The following is a 12,824-nucleotide window of genomic DNA, read 5'->3' as shown; positions in this document are numbered from 1 at the left end:
TGTGTGTGTGTGTGTGTGTGTGTGTGTGTGTGTGGTGTGTGTGTGTGTGTGTGTGTGTGTGTGTGTGTGCGGAGTGGTGGTGCATGTGCGGTATGAAAGGCTTGGCCAGGAGTGTGTGTTGGATCTTCTTAAGAGAGGAGTGTGTGTGGAGTGTGTCCAGGAAAGCAGTAGGCATTAGAGAAGCTGTGGACTGTAGAAGCGCTCCCCTCTCTCTCTCACACACACACACACACACACACACACACACGTGTGAATCAGGCGTACTCCTGTCCTTGGATTTGGAATCTAGAGCTCGCTGTACAGGTATGAGTCATTGGTGGTCAATTCTCACTGTTAAATATAGAGAGGAGTGTGTGTGTGTGTGTGTGTGTGTGTGGCTGTTACATATGGGTTTAGTGTTCTCACTGTTACATATGGGTTTAGTGTTCCCACTGTTACATATAGAGAGGAGAGGGTGTGTGCGTGTGTGTGTGTGTGTGTGTGTGTGTGGCTGTTACATATGGGTTTAGTGTTCTCACTGTTATATGGGTTTTGTAATTTACCCTTTTTATATGTTTCTATAATAAAATATGTTTTAAATGAAATTGCTGCAATTTGGTTATTCAGAACTGCAAAAACCATACTTTTTTAAATCACCTGTCTCTCTCTCTCTCTCTCTCTCACTCTCTCTCTCCATCTCTCCATCTCCTCCAGCCTGTAGCTGTTGGCCATGAGTCAGTCGGCGGGGGAGAGGGGGGGAGCGGGCGGCGGCGGCTCCAACTCGGGCTCCCAGTACGCCCTGTGTGCCCTGGGCGTGGGTCTGGTGGCGCTGGGCATCGTGATGATCGTGTGGAGCGTGGTGCCCGTGGACTCCACCAACAACAGCAGCCGCCCGGGGCAGGACATGCAGGTAATAGGATATCATTTATTCCATATATTGGAGACCAGTCTTGGATTTTAGTCAGTCATGATCCAGGTTTTAATCTTGTACAGTGGCGGCCAACCACTGTGAGACAAAGCCTGAAGATCCACCCTTCCTCTCAGAGCTTCACCTCAGCATATCTGATTATCCCTTGAGGGACAGTCTGTTAAATACACTGATATTCAAGGTGTGTTACCGTCTATTCAAATGGGCCATGGGGAACAAAGCTTTTTTGTCTCGACCGGGCGAGGGGGAGGTGAAAGTCTCTGTCTCACCCCACTCCTCAGGTCAACCCAAAAAATACCTTCACCCAGGAATGTTTACATGCTAGTTAAATCCAAAATAAAAGTAACAATTATAACTAGGTATAAGATCATTGAATTATTGACTATGGCATATTCTTATTAACTATACCGGTCCCTTCGCAGGGCAAGACGTCCTCGGTGGCGTTCGTGCTGGTGGGCGCCGGCGTCACCATGCTGCTGCTGTCGCTCTGCCTGGGCGTCCGAAACAAGCGCCGCAGGGAGGACGCGCAGACGCAGGGGCCGCAGGGCACCTACAATACACAGCTGTCTGTGGAGGACACCGCAGACGTGTGAGTACACACACACACACACACACACACACACACACACACCCAGCACCTACAACACACAGCTGTCTGTGGAGGACACCGCAGACGTGTGAGTACACACACACACACACACACACACACACACACACACACACACACCCAGCACCTACAACACACAGCTGTCTGTGGAGGACACCGCAGACGTGTGAGTACACACACACACACACACACACACACACACCCACACCCAGCACCTACAACACACAGCTGTCTATAGAGGACACCGCAAATGTGTGAGTACACACACACACACACACACACACACACACACACACACACACACACACAGCACCTACAACACACAGCTGTCTATGGAGGACACCGCAGATGTGTGAGTACATGTGCGCACACACACACACACACACACACACACACACACTGAACGTGAACTGGAACGTGAACTCATTTTGGTTGTGTGGTGTGTGTGTGTGTGTGTGTGTGTGTGTGTGTGTGTGTGTGTGTGTGTGTGTGTGTGTGTGTGTGTGTGTGTGTGTGTGTGTGTGTGTGTGTCTGCAGTCTAGAGGAGCGCTTCACCGTGCCCAGCTATGAGGAGGTGGTTGGCAGCGCCCCGTACCCCGCGGCCGCTCAGGCTTGCGCTCGGAACAACAGCACCACCCACCTCCCTTCCTACGAGGACGTCTTCGAGGGGGGGGAACACGTGGTGGTGGTGGACGCCCCCTTGCCCCCGGAGCAGCCCCTCCCCGGCGCCGCCGCAGCGCCCACAGCGACCACGGGGGGGCGCTGGAACGGACGCGCCGCGCGCAAGCTCCTCCCACTCAAGATCCGGCGAATCAAATCGGAGAAGCTGCGTGCGAAGAGTGCGTCGAGCTCCCCCCAGCCCATGGCCGTCTTCAGCATCGAGCCCCTCACCCCCCCGCCTCAGTACGACGACAAGACCCCCCCGCTCTGATGCCCATGCACTGCATGCTGGGAGTCGGCACAAGACGGAGCTGTCACTCATCTCACTGCGGGAGCCCTCCCTGGCCTGCCATTGGCTGTCACTGAGCTGTCACTCATCTCACCCCGGACTGCCCATTGGGACCACCAACAGAAGAGGGCGTGACTTAAGGATCTGCTGCCATCATGGAGGTTCACTTATGAAGTTTTACAGAATAACACACACACACACACACACACACACACATTGACTGGCCTGTATTCCGGAGACAAAAGGACATAGAAACAGGGTCCTTTTAAGACTTATCGCCTATGTGTGTGTGGGCAAGGTGCTTGGGACTGAGATTCTGTAAGACTGTGTGTGTGTGTGTGTGTGTGTGTGTGTGTGGAGGCTCATGACTTCAGCCATCATGAGTCATTAATTCAGTTGCATCACTGAGACTACAGTGGGGGGTAGGGGAGTCCCAGATAGTTGGTGGTCCAGTCGGGTTGTCGTGGTGACGGGGATAGAGTCTTTTGGTTGGCTGAGCTCACACTGGGGGTCTGTCACACGCCAGCTGCAATATTCCCTCAGCACAGACCCCTACACACACACACACACACACACACACACACACACACACACACACACAAAGACCCTCTACTCCTCTACTCTTGCACAAACACACACACACACACTCTTACACACACACACACACACACACACACACACACACACACCATGTTTTCATTATTCTCAGCTGCTCTGCTTAAGTGAAAACAACCCGTCAGCACACTCAAACTGACCGACACACACACATACAGACGCACATACACACACACTCAAACAGACTCAAACACACACGCACACACACACACATACAGACGCACATACACACGCACTCACACACACTCAAACACACACGCACACAGAGGAAACGAGATTTTGATTTGAGAAACATTTTGATCCATATGAAAAAAAACAAGCGTTGGGTCTGTCCTGTGTGTGTGTGTGTGTGTGTGTGATTGGGTCTGTCCTGCGTGTGTGTGAGGCATCGCCTCCTCAGTGTTGTCACATGATTCCCCACTGCTATATAATTGACTGTGAGTTTCTGTTCATGAAATTTGTGAGATGGGATTTCTGTCCTTTTAATGTTTCCAAGACCACACAAACAAACACACACACACACACACACACACACACACACACCAGAGCCAGCAAAGACTGAATATTTTATGCGAGGACACACACAGACCAGACCCACGGGAGATGGTGTGTGAGTCTGTGAAGAGACACACACACACACACACACACACACAGAGCCAGCAAAGATGGTGTGTGAGCGAGTGTTCTCTCTGTAAAGAGACACAGACACACACACACGCACACACTCACAGAGCCAGCAAAGATGGTGTGTGATCGAGTGTTCTCTCTGTAAAGAGACACAGACACACACACACGCACACACTCACAGAGCCAGCAAAGATGGTGTGTGAGCGAGTGTTCTCTCTGTAAAGAGACACAGACACACACACACGCACACACTCACAGAGCCAGCAAAGATGGTGTGTGATCGAGTGTTCTCTCTGTAAAGAGACACGCACACACTCACAGAGCCAGCAAAGATGGTGTGTGAGCGAGTGTTCTCTCTGTAAAGAGACACAGACACACACACACGCACACACTCACAGAGCCAGCAAAGATGGTGTGTGATCGAGTGTTCTCTCTGTAAAGAGACACACACACACTCACAGACCCAGCAAAGACGTTGTGTGAGTGAGGGTTCTCTGTGAAGACACACACACACACACACACTCTCACAGACCCAGCAAAGACGTTGTGTGAACGAGGGTTCTCTCTGTGAGGGACACACACACACACAGAGCCAGCAAAGATGGTGTGTGAGCGAGTGTTCTCTCTGTAAAGAGACACACTCACACACACACACACACACACACACACTCACAGACCCACAGACCCAGCAAAGACGTTGTGTGAGGTGAGGGTTCTCTGTGAAGAGACATATACACACACACACACTCTCACAGACCCAGCAAAGACGTTGTGTGTGTGAGGGTTCTCTCTGTGAGGGACACACAGACCATTGTGTTCAAGGGGTGGGTGGATGCACCTGGCAAGCCCTGAGCTGTAATCACTTTAACGAGTTATAAAACACACACACACACACACACTCACAACCTTGAACTGGACTGATAAGAGAGCCTTGCCTTACTCAGGAAGGAGGAAGTGTTTAAATCCTCCACCTGAGCTGGTGTGACGTAAAAACGGTATACTCAACTGGAGTGTCCGATGTGTGTGTGCGTGTGTCCGATGTGTGTGTGTGTGTGGTCTTTTAGTTTTTCAGTATTTTATGTTTATATTCATGTTTGTGTTGATGTGACTTACCTCTGAAGCCCTAAGATGGCGTATTTAAAAAGTTCATCCTGACTAACTGAAATCCATGTTTGTTTTCTGTCCTTGGGCACTTTGATAAATAAAAAATGTATTTGTATTGAAACGGAGATGGCGACTGGCTGACTTGGGCTTCCTTTCACATGTGTCATAAGCGCCCTCTAGTGGTGAAGCAGGGATGAGCTTGCTGCTGTGCACAGGTCATGTGACCTGGTCATGTGAATCTACTGGGCCTAACCTGAGCCGTAACTGGGCCGAATCTGAGCTGTAACTGGGCCGAATCTACACCAGTGGAGAGGAGAAATAATCTTCACACAGTAAACAGGTTTTTTTTGTTTTTATTCCATGTGCTTTATTACATAGTTTCTTATTGTGTCAGATAATTCAACTGGTTTGAATCATGTTATCCAGATTCTTGGCATTGTGTGTGTGTGTGTGTGTGTGTGTGTGTGTGTGTGTGTGTGTGTGTGTGTGTGTGTGTGTGTGTGTGTGTGTGTGTGTGTCTGCTCAGGTGTAGAAGAATACTGTATGAAACGCAGGTTTGGCGTTGTGTGTGTGTGTGTGTGTGTGTGTGTGTGTCTGCTCAGGTGTAGAAGAATACTGTATGAAACGCAGGTTTGGCTTTGTGTGTGTGTGTGTGTGTGTGTGTGTGTGTGTGCTCAGGTGTAGAAGAATGCTGTATGAAACACAGGTTTGGCGTTTAGTAGTTCTGATTCCACTGTCGTGTGTGTGTGTGTGTGTGTGTGTGTGCTCAGGTGTAGAAGAATGCTGTATGAAACGCAGGTTTGGCGTTTAGTAGTTCTGGTTCCACTGTCTGGTCTCTGACTGTGTGTGTGTCTGGTCTCTTGAGTGATGCTCCACCGCTGACCTCTGAACTCTGACCTCTGCTTCAGTTGGTGGCCATAGTCTGGTGAGGACAGAGATGGGGCTGTTAATATGACCAATATGATTATGAGGTGTGTGTGTGTGTGTGTTGGCCATAGTCTGGAGAGGACAGAGATGGGGCTGTTAATATGACCATTATGATTATGAGGTGTGTGTGTGTGTGTGTGTGTGTGTGTGTGTGTGTGTTGGCCATAGTCTGAAGAGGACAGAGATGGGGCTGTTAATATGACCAATATGATTATGAGGTGTGTGTGTGTGTGTGTGTGTGTGTCTGTCTCTCTCTCTGTGTGTGTGTGTGTGTGTGTGTGTGTGTGTGTGTGTGTGTGTGTGTGTTGGCCATAGTCTGGAGAGGACAGAGATGGGGCTGTTAATATGACCAATATGATTATGAGGTGTGTGTGTGTCTTGGCCATAGTCTGGAGAGGACAGAGATGGGGCTGTTAATATGACCAATATGATTATGAGGTGTGTGTGTGTGTGTGTGTGTGTGTGTGTCTGTCTCTCTCTGTGTGTGTGTGTGTGTGTGTGTGTGTGTGTGTGTGTGTGTGTGTGTGTGTTGGCCATAGTCTGGAGAGGACAGAGATGGGGCTGTTAATATGACCAATATGATTATGAGGTGTGTGTGTGTCTTGGCCATAGTCTGGAGAGGACAGAGATGGGGCTGTTAATATGACCAATATGATTATGAGGTGTGTGTGTGTGTGTGTGTGTGTGTGTGTGTGTGTGTGTGTGTGTTGGCCATAGTCTGGAGAGGACAGAGATGGGGCTGTTAATATGACCATTATGATTATGAGGTGTGTGAGTGTGTGTGTGTGTGTGTGTGTGTGTGTGTGTGTGGTGGCCATAGTCTGGAGAGGACAGAGATGGGGCTGTTAATATGACCATTATGATTATGAGGTGTGTGAGTGTGTGTGTGTGTGTGTGTGTGTGTTGGCCATAGTCTGAAGAGGACAGAGATGGGGCTGTTAATATGACCAATATGATTACGAGGTGTGTGTGTGTCTGCGTCTCTGTGTGTGTGTGTGTGTGTCTGCGTCTCTGTGTGTGTGTGTTGGCCATAGGGCAGAGATGGAGCTGTTAATATGACCAATATGATGATGTCAATAGTCTAGCTGACCTGTGTGTGTGACTATGACTTATATGTGTTTGTGAAAGATAAAGAGTGTGTGTGGATTCACTGTGGCAATGCATTGTTAATATGACTGTGTGTTTCATGAGTTGGGTTGGCACCTCCTGGACTTCTCTGTCCAGTGACGCTCTACCGTAGGCTACCTGCTGTGTGTGTGTGTGTGTGTGTGTGTGTGTCAGTGTTAATTTCGTTGACGAAAACTATAACGAAAAATATTCGTTAACGACCTTTTTCCCGGGACTAAGACGAGACTAAGACGTGACGAAAACGGATCTTTATAAATAAAAACTATGACTAAATCTATTTTAACTTTCGTTGACGAGACGAGACGAGACGAAAATGTTGGTGGTTGACTAAGTCACAATTGTTTTTTTTTTTTCTAAACTTGTATGCACATCATTGGTTGAATGTTGCCCGGTCCTGTATCTATCCCTCCTCCACTCCCTGAGAATGAGATGCCCCGACATGCAAGTGACGCCCTAACAGACGTTATGATGGCTGAAGTTCAAGCACTCGGTACTGGAAGAAAAATAAGAATAGATATCTGGACAGTCTTTAATTATAACTTGACAGAAAATAAAACACAATGCACCGCAATAACCGGAGAGAAACCTTGTGGCTTCAAAATAGGTGGGAAGAACACAACAAGAGGCACCTAAAAGCGCACAAGACAACCCTGCCATTTATGCCAAGGTAAATGAGCTAGTAACTGTCAATGATAATTAGCTAATGTTAACTAGTTATTAGAATATATTAGCCAACGTTAAGTTAACTTCAAAAGAGCAGTCGAGTGTATATGTTGTGTCAGCTTGTACAACTAGCTAGTCATTTTCGATTGAAACCTCCCGTTTGGCTTGGCAAATTAGTTCCAAAACGTTTAGCTAGCTAACGTTAGCTAACTATGAGGTAGCATAGCTAAGTTATACTAGCTATCGATTGCTAGCTAAGTTATACTAGCTATCGATAACTAGCTAGTAAACGCATTGCAGAATGGACTACTATAGGACAGGCCACGCATGACATTAATCAAGAAAAAATAAATGAATACGTGATTGGTTTACATATCCTTGTCTATTTATGCAATTGTTATTATCATTGGCATTACTTTCAACTCTCAAACTATCTGTCTAGCTAAATATGTTGGTTATCAGATTGCACAGCAATTCATATGGAGGATATGTGGTTGATTTAACTAAGGCCAGGTAGGCATAGTAGTTGTATTGTGTTATCAGATCATTTGAATCTTCAAAATCTAGACTTGATATTCTCTTATATTTTAATGATAATACTGTTAATTAAGTATTGCCTTAAAATTATTATTTACGTTGAATTCATTGGAATTCAGCTGTAGGCATATACTAGGAGATCTGTATTTTAGAGACTAATTGCATCCACAGTTTAAGTACTGCAAGCTTGACTATTATGCAGTTGTAGACACAACACAAGGGGTCCCCGGGCCTGAGAAGGGAAGTAAAGGAGTTTAATGTGGCTATAAGATGGACTTTCAAATGTGACTAAAACTAGACTAAAATGTAATGAGACTTCGTCGACTAAAACTAGACTAAAATGTTCTGAGTTTTCGTCGACGAAAACTAGACTAAAACTAAGGAGGATAAAAATGACTAAAAGTGACTCAAACTAATATGCATTTTCGTCTAAAGACTAAGACTAAGACTAAATCTAAAATAGCTGCCAAAATTAACACTGGTGTGTGTGTGTGTGTGTGTGTGTGTGTGTGTGTGTGTGTGTGTTGGCCATAGTCTGGAGAGGACAGAGATGGGGCTGTTAATATGACCAATATGATTATGAGGTGTGTGTGTCTGTCTCTCTCTCTGTGTGTGTGTGTGTGTGTGTGTGTGTGTGGTGGCGGCCATAGTCTGGAGAGGACAGAGATGGGGCTGTTAATATGACCAATATGATTATGATGTGTGTGTGTGTGTGTGTGTGTGTGTGTGTGTGTGTGTGTGTGTGTGTGTGTGTGTTGGCCATAGTCTGGAGAGGACACAGATGGGGCTGTTAATATGACCAATATGATTATGAGGTGTGTGTGTGTGTCTGCGTCTGCGTCTCTCTGTGTGTGTGTGTGTGTGTGTGTGTGTGTGTGTCTGCGTCTCTGTGTGTGTGTGTTGGCCATAGGGAAGAGATGGAGCTGTTAATATGACCAATAGTATTTATATTTGTTTCATGAGTTGGGTTGGCACCTCCTAGACTTCTCTGTCCAGTGACGCTCTACCGTAGGCTACCTGCTGTTTCTGTGTGTGTGTGTGTGTGTGTGTGTGTGTGTGTGTGTGTGTGTGTGTGGATAGTCAGGGCCATGGAGCATCTGTGTCATGAACAGGATGTGTGTGTGAAGACTATTAGTGTCTGTGTGTCAGTCTAGCTGACCTATGTGTGTGAAGACCGTCTATCTGTGTTTGTGAGAGAGAAAGTGTGTGTGTGTGTGTGTGTGTGTGTGTGTGTGTGTGTGTGTGTGTGTGTGTGTGTGTGTGTGTGTGTGTGTGTGTGTGAACTCACCACGCTGATCCAGTCCGTGTAGGAGCTGATTTGCATGAAGACGGTGGGCTTCTGGTGGACATTGCAGCCGGTTCCCGACCCAAAGCTGACCACCCCGTGGACCTCCCATGATGCATCTGTGCTCTGGCAGTTCAGAGGCCCCCCGGAGTCACCCTGCATCACATGACCAATCAGACCAATCACGGCACGGCAGGGTCTGCATCACATGACCGATCAGACCAATGACAGCATGGCAGTGTCTGCATCACATGACCGATCAGACCAATGACAGCACGGCAGGGTCTGGGCCCGCAAACTGTAGATGTGAGTAAGTGTGTGTATAGATGTCAGTGAGTGGTGTGTGTGTGTGTGTGTGTGTGTGTGTGTGTGTGTGTGTGTGTGTGTGTGTGTGAGGGTATGTTTGCAGATGTGTTTGTATATGTGTCTTTGTATGTGTCTTTGACAATGAGTGGTGTGTGTATGAGAGGAGGTGTGTGTGTGTGTGTGTGTGTGTGTGTGTGTGAGTGAGAGAGAGAGAGTATGTTTGCAGATGTGAGAAACAATAGCAGATGTGTTTGTATATGTGTGTTTGTATGTGTCTTTGACATAGAGTGGTGTGTGTTTGAGAGGAGGTGTGTGTGTGTGTGTGTGTGTGTGTGTGTGTGTGTGTGTGTGTGTGTGTGTGTGAGGGTATGTTTGCAGATGTAAGAAACAGTAGCAGATGTGTTTGTATATGTGTGTTTGTATGTGTCTTTGACAATGAGTGGTGTGTATTTGAGAGGTGTGTGTGTGTGTGTGTGTGTGTGTGTGTGTGTGTGTGTGTGTGTGTGTGTGTGTGTCTTACGTTGCAGCCGGCCACTTTTCCGTCCCCTCCTGCACACACCATGTCCTCCGTAGCCAGGACTGACCACCAGTCGGGCTGGGAGCAGGTGGTGTGGTCCACTACAGGGAGCAGAGCCTGCTGAAGGACTTCAGAGCCAGGACCGTCCGCTGTGGACACACACACACACACACACACACATTTACAGTACGTATTCACACACACACACACACACATTTACAGTACGTATTCACACACACACACACACATTTACAGTATGTATTCACACACACACACACACACACACACACACACATTTACAGTACGTATTCACACACACACACACACACATTTACAGTACGTATACACATACACACATTTACAGTACGTATTCACACACACACACACACACACACACACATTTACAGTACGTATTCACACACACACACACACATTTACAGTACGTATACACACACACACATTTACAGTACGTATTCACACACACACACACACATTTACAGTATGTATTAACACACACACACACACACACCTTTACAGTACGTATTAACACACACACACATTTACAGTACGTATTCACACACACACATACACACATTTACAGTACGTATTCACATTTACACACACATTTACATAACTTACACACACACATACAAATACAGTATGTATACACACACACTAATATACATTTACTGTACATTTGCGCGCACACACACACACACACACACACACACACACACACATATTTGCAGTTCTTTTGCACATGTTAATTAGTGGTGGGGGAAAAAATCGATTCTGTTCAGTATCGCGATATTTTGCGCACGCAATTATATCGATACAGTAGCGCAAAGTATTGCAATATTTAATTATATAATTATGTGTTTTACTTTCGGGTTTTCTCCATTGTTTTTCTCAGAGTTTACTCTGATAATATTACATTTGCATATTACATCCACAAGGTGGCGCTTGTTGCGGTGCTTTGTTGTCGTGCATTCAACAGCAAATTCAAATGAAAATGGCTTCACCATCACAACCGGTTGTACACGGTTTGTATCAATGTAATGTTAGCGAATGAGGGGTGAGAAGCATACCTTTTAGCTTCGTTTGAAGCGTACCTTTTAGCTCCGACATTGGACTTTCAAACAAAACGTAAAGTGATCAATAATGGGAGACCAGTTTTGAGAAATGTTTAAGTTTAATAGAATCTTCTATTTTCGCGGTCAAGGTCAAATATAAGTGTAGAAGAAAAGCAACGGCAGAACAAGCATAAACCCGACCGTTGGGCTCTCGATGGGATTCATTGAGGCAGAGGTAGCCTAGTGTTTGCCTCCCCTCTGTGTTTTTTCACTGTGGTTTTATGTCCGATCAGCAGGACTAAATAGGTTCTACGCATGCGCTCATCCCAGTTTGTGAGGGATTGCGCAATCTGAGATGAGGCACAGCTCGTCGCTGCCTCACCGTCTCAATGTCTCCTGTCTGTTTGAACAGGACATGCGCAAATTCAATGATTTGATTATATCAAATGCTCAAAATGATTGGAATCATGCAGATATTACATTTATAGCACAGATCAGTAGAGAAATATTAATTTATTTTATCATATTTTTTATTTTTTTTACTTTCACTCTGCCTCCCCTGACCGTGCGTCCGTGATGCACTTTGTTGTGGATAAGTAAAGCCTATTTTGCTACTTTTTTGTAGTCCTGGTAATCTTTTGTTTGGCATGTTGGTAAGGTTATTAAGAGGACAATGGTTTTGGCTTTACTGAATGTTTGTTTATTAATTACTTATTTTTCAACAAATAACTCATTTATAATTACAAAGAGGGAAATTATGAACTTTTTATCGCAACTTTCATTTGCTCCCGCAATTTCATCAACAAACACCTAAAAAACACAGTAACTTTCATCACAACATTTTGGAAAAGCTCCCGCGAAATCAGGATTTTTTGTTTTTGCACTTGTTTTTAATGTGTAGAAGATAATGTTGTGCACAGAATTAAATGTGACATTTGAAGTGAGTTGAGCAGTCTTATTTTCCTAATTTTTTGTAATGCCTTCTGAATAATATGGGGGACATGAATCGCAATATATCGCAGAATCGAATCGCAATACTTGCTGTATCGCAATATGTTAAGAATCGCAATAATATTGAATCGTGGCCCAAATATCGCAATACTATCGAATCGTCACATTTTTGCCAATTCCCACCCCTAATGTTAATAGTACATATGCTTACACACGAGTCTGGTATACACACATACTCACACACATCTACAGTGTGACAGTATGCAGACACATACACACACACATGCACACTCACACAAACTACAACCAGAAATCAGAAGAATTACCTGGTTTCTTTCAGCAAAATATTTTTTTGTTTGTTTGTGATTGGCTTTACAGTCAGGAAGTGCTGTGTGTGTGTGTGTGTGTGTGTGCTTGTTTGTGATTGGCTCTTCAGTCAGGAAGTGCTGTGTGTGTGTGCTTGTTTGTGATTGGCTCTCTAGTCAGGAAAGGCTGTGTGTGTGTGTGTGTGTGTGTGTGTGTGTGTGTGTGTGTGTGTGTGTGTGTGTGTGTGTGTGTGTGTGTGTGTGTGTGTGTGTGTGTGTGTGTGTGTGTGTGTGTGTGTGTGTGCTTGTTTGTGATTGGCTCT

The 12,824-nt window shown here is 45.8% G+C and overlaps 2 protein-coding genes across 2 annotated transcripts in view; one reads left to right on the top strand and one right to left on the bottom strand.

Moving 5' to 3' along the window:
- The first annotated feature begins 194 nt into the window (after positions 1-194).
- Positions 195-3,058, top strand: tmem51a (transmembrane protein 51a). Its single transcript, XM_031566848.1, has 4 exons — positions 195-303; positions 694-889; positions 1,330-1,496; positions 2,052-3,058. The coding sequence occupies exons 2-4, from the start codon at positions 710-712 to the stop codon at positions 2,443-2,445; spliced, it is 741 nt and encodes a 246-aa protein (XP_031422708.1). The 5' UTR covers positions 195-303; positions 694-709; the 3' UTR covers positions 2,446-3,058.
- A 6,288-nt stretch (positions 3,059-9,346) lies between these two features.
- Positions 9,347-12,824, bottom strand: part of LOC116220234 (chymotrypsin-like elastase family member 2A) — a gene marked incomplete at its 3' end in the record, with an annotated part of 6,202 nt that continues 2,724 nt past the window's right edge. Inside the window, exons 6-7 of the mRNA XM_031565584.2 lie at positions 10,176-10,321; positions 9,347-9,505 (exon numbers count right to left, since the gene is read on the bottom strand). Coding sequence (XP_031421444.2) covers positions 9,347-9,505; positions 10,176-10,321 — 305 coding nt within the window. The remainder of the gene's footprint in view (positions 9,506-10,175; positions 10,322-12,824) is intronic.

Source organism: Clupea harengus, chromosome 4, assembly GCF_900700415.2.
Source record: "Clupea harengus chromosome 4, Ch_v2.0.2, whole genome shotgun sequence".
NCBI classification, from domain to species: Eukaryota; Metazoa; Chordata; class Actinopteri; order Clupeiformes; family Clupeidae; genus Clupea; species Clupea harengus.
This window is presented reverse-complemented; position numbering and strand designations above follow the sequence as displayed.

Bases quoted from the DNA above. Each gene is read 5' to 3' on its own strand.
- tmem51a (XM_031566848.1), top strand. From the start codon at position 710: ATGAGTCAGTCGGCGGGGGAGAGGGGGGGAGCGGGCGGCGGCGGCTCC. The intron at 890-1,329 runs GTAATAGGATAT...GTCCCTTCGCAG, and splicing joins GCCCGGGGCAGGACATGCAG to GGCAAGACGTCCTCGGTGGC. The intron at 1,497-2,051 runs GTGAGTACACAC...GTGTGTCTGCAG, and splicing joins GTGGAGGACACCGCAGACGT to TCTAGAGGAGCGCTTCACCG.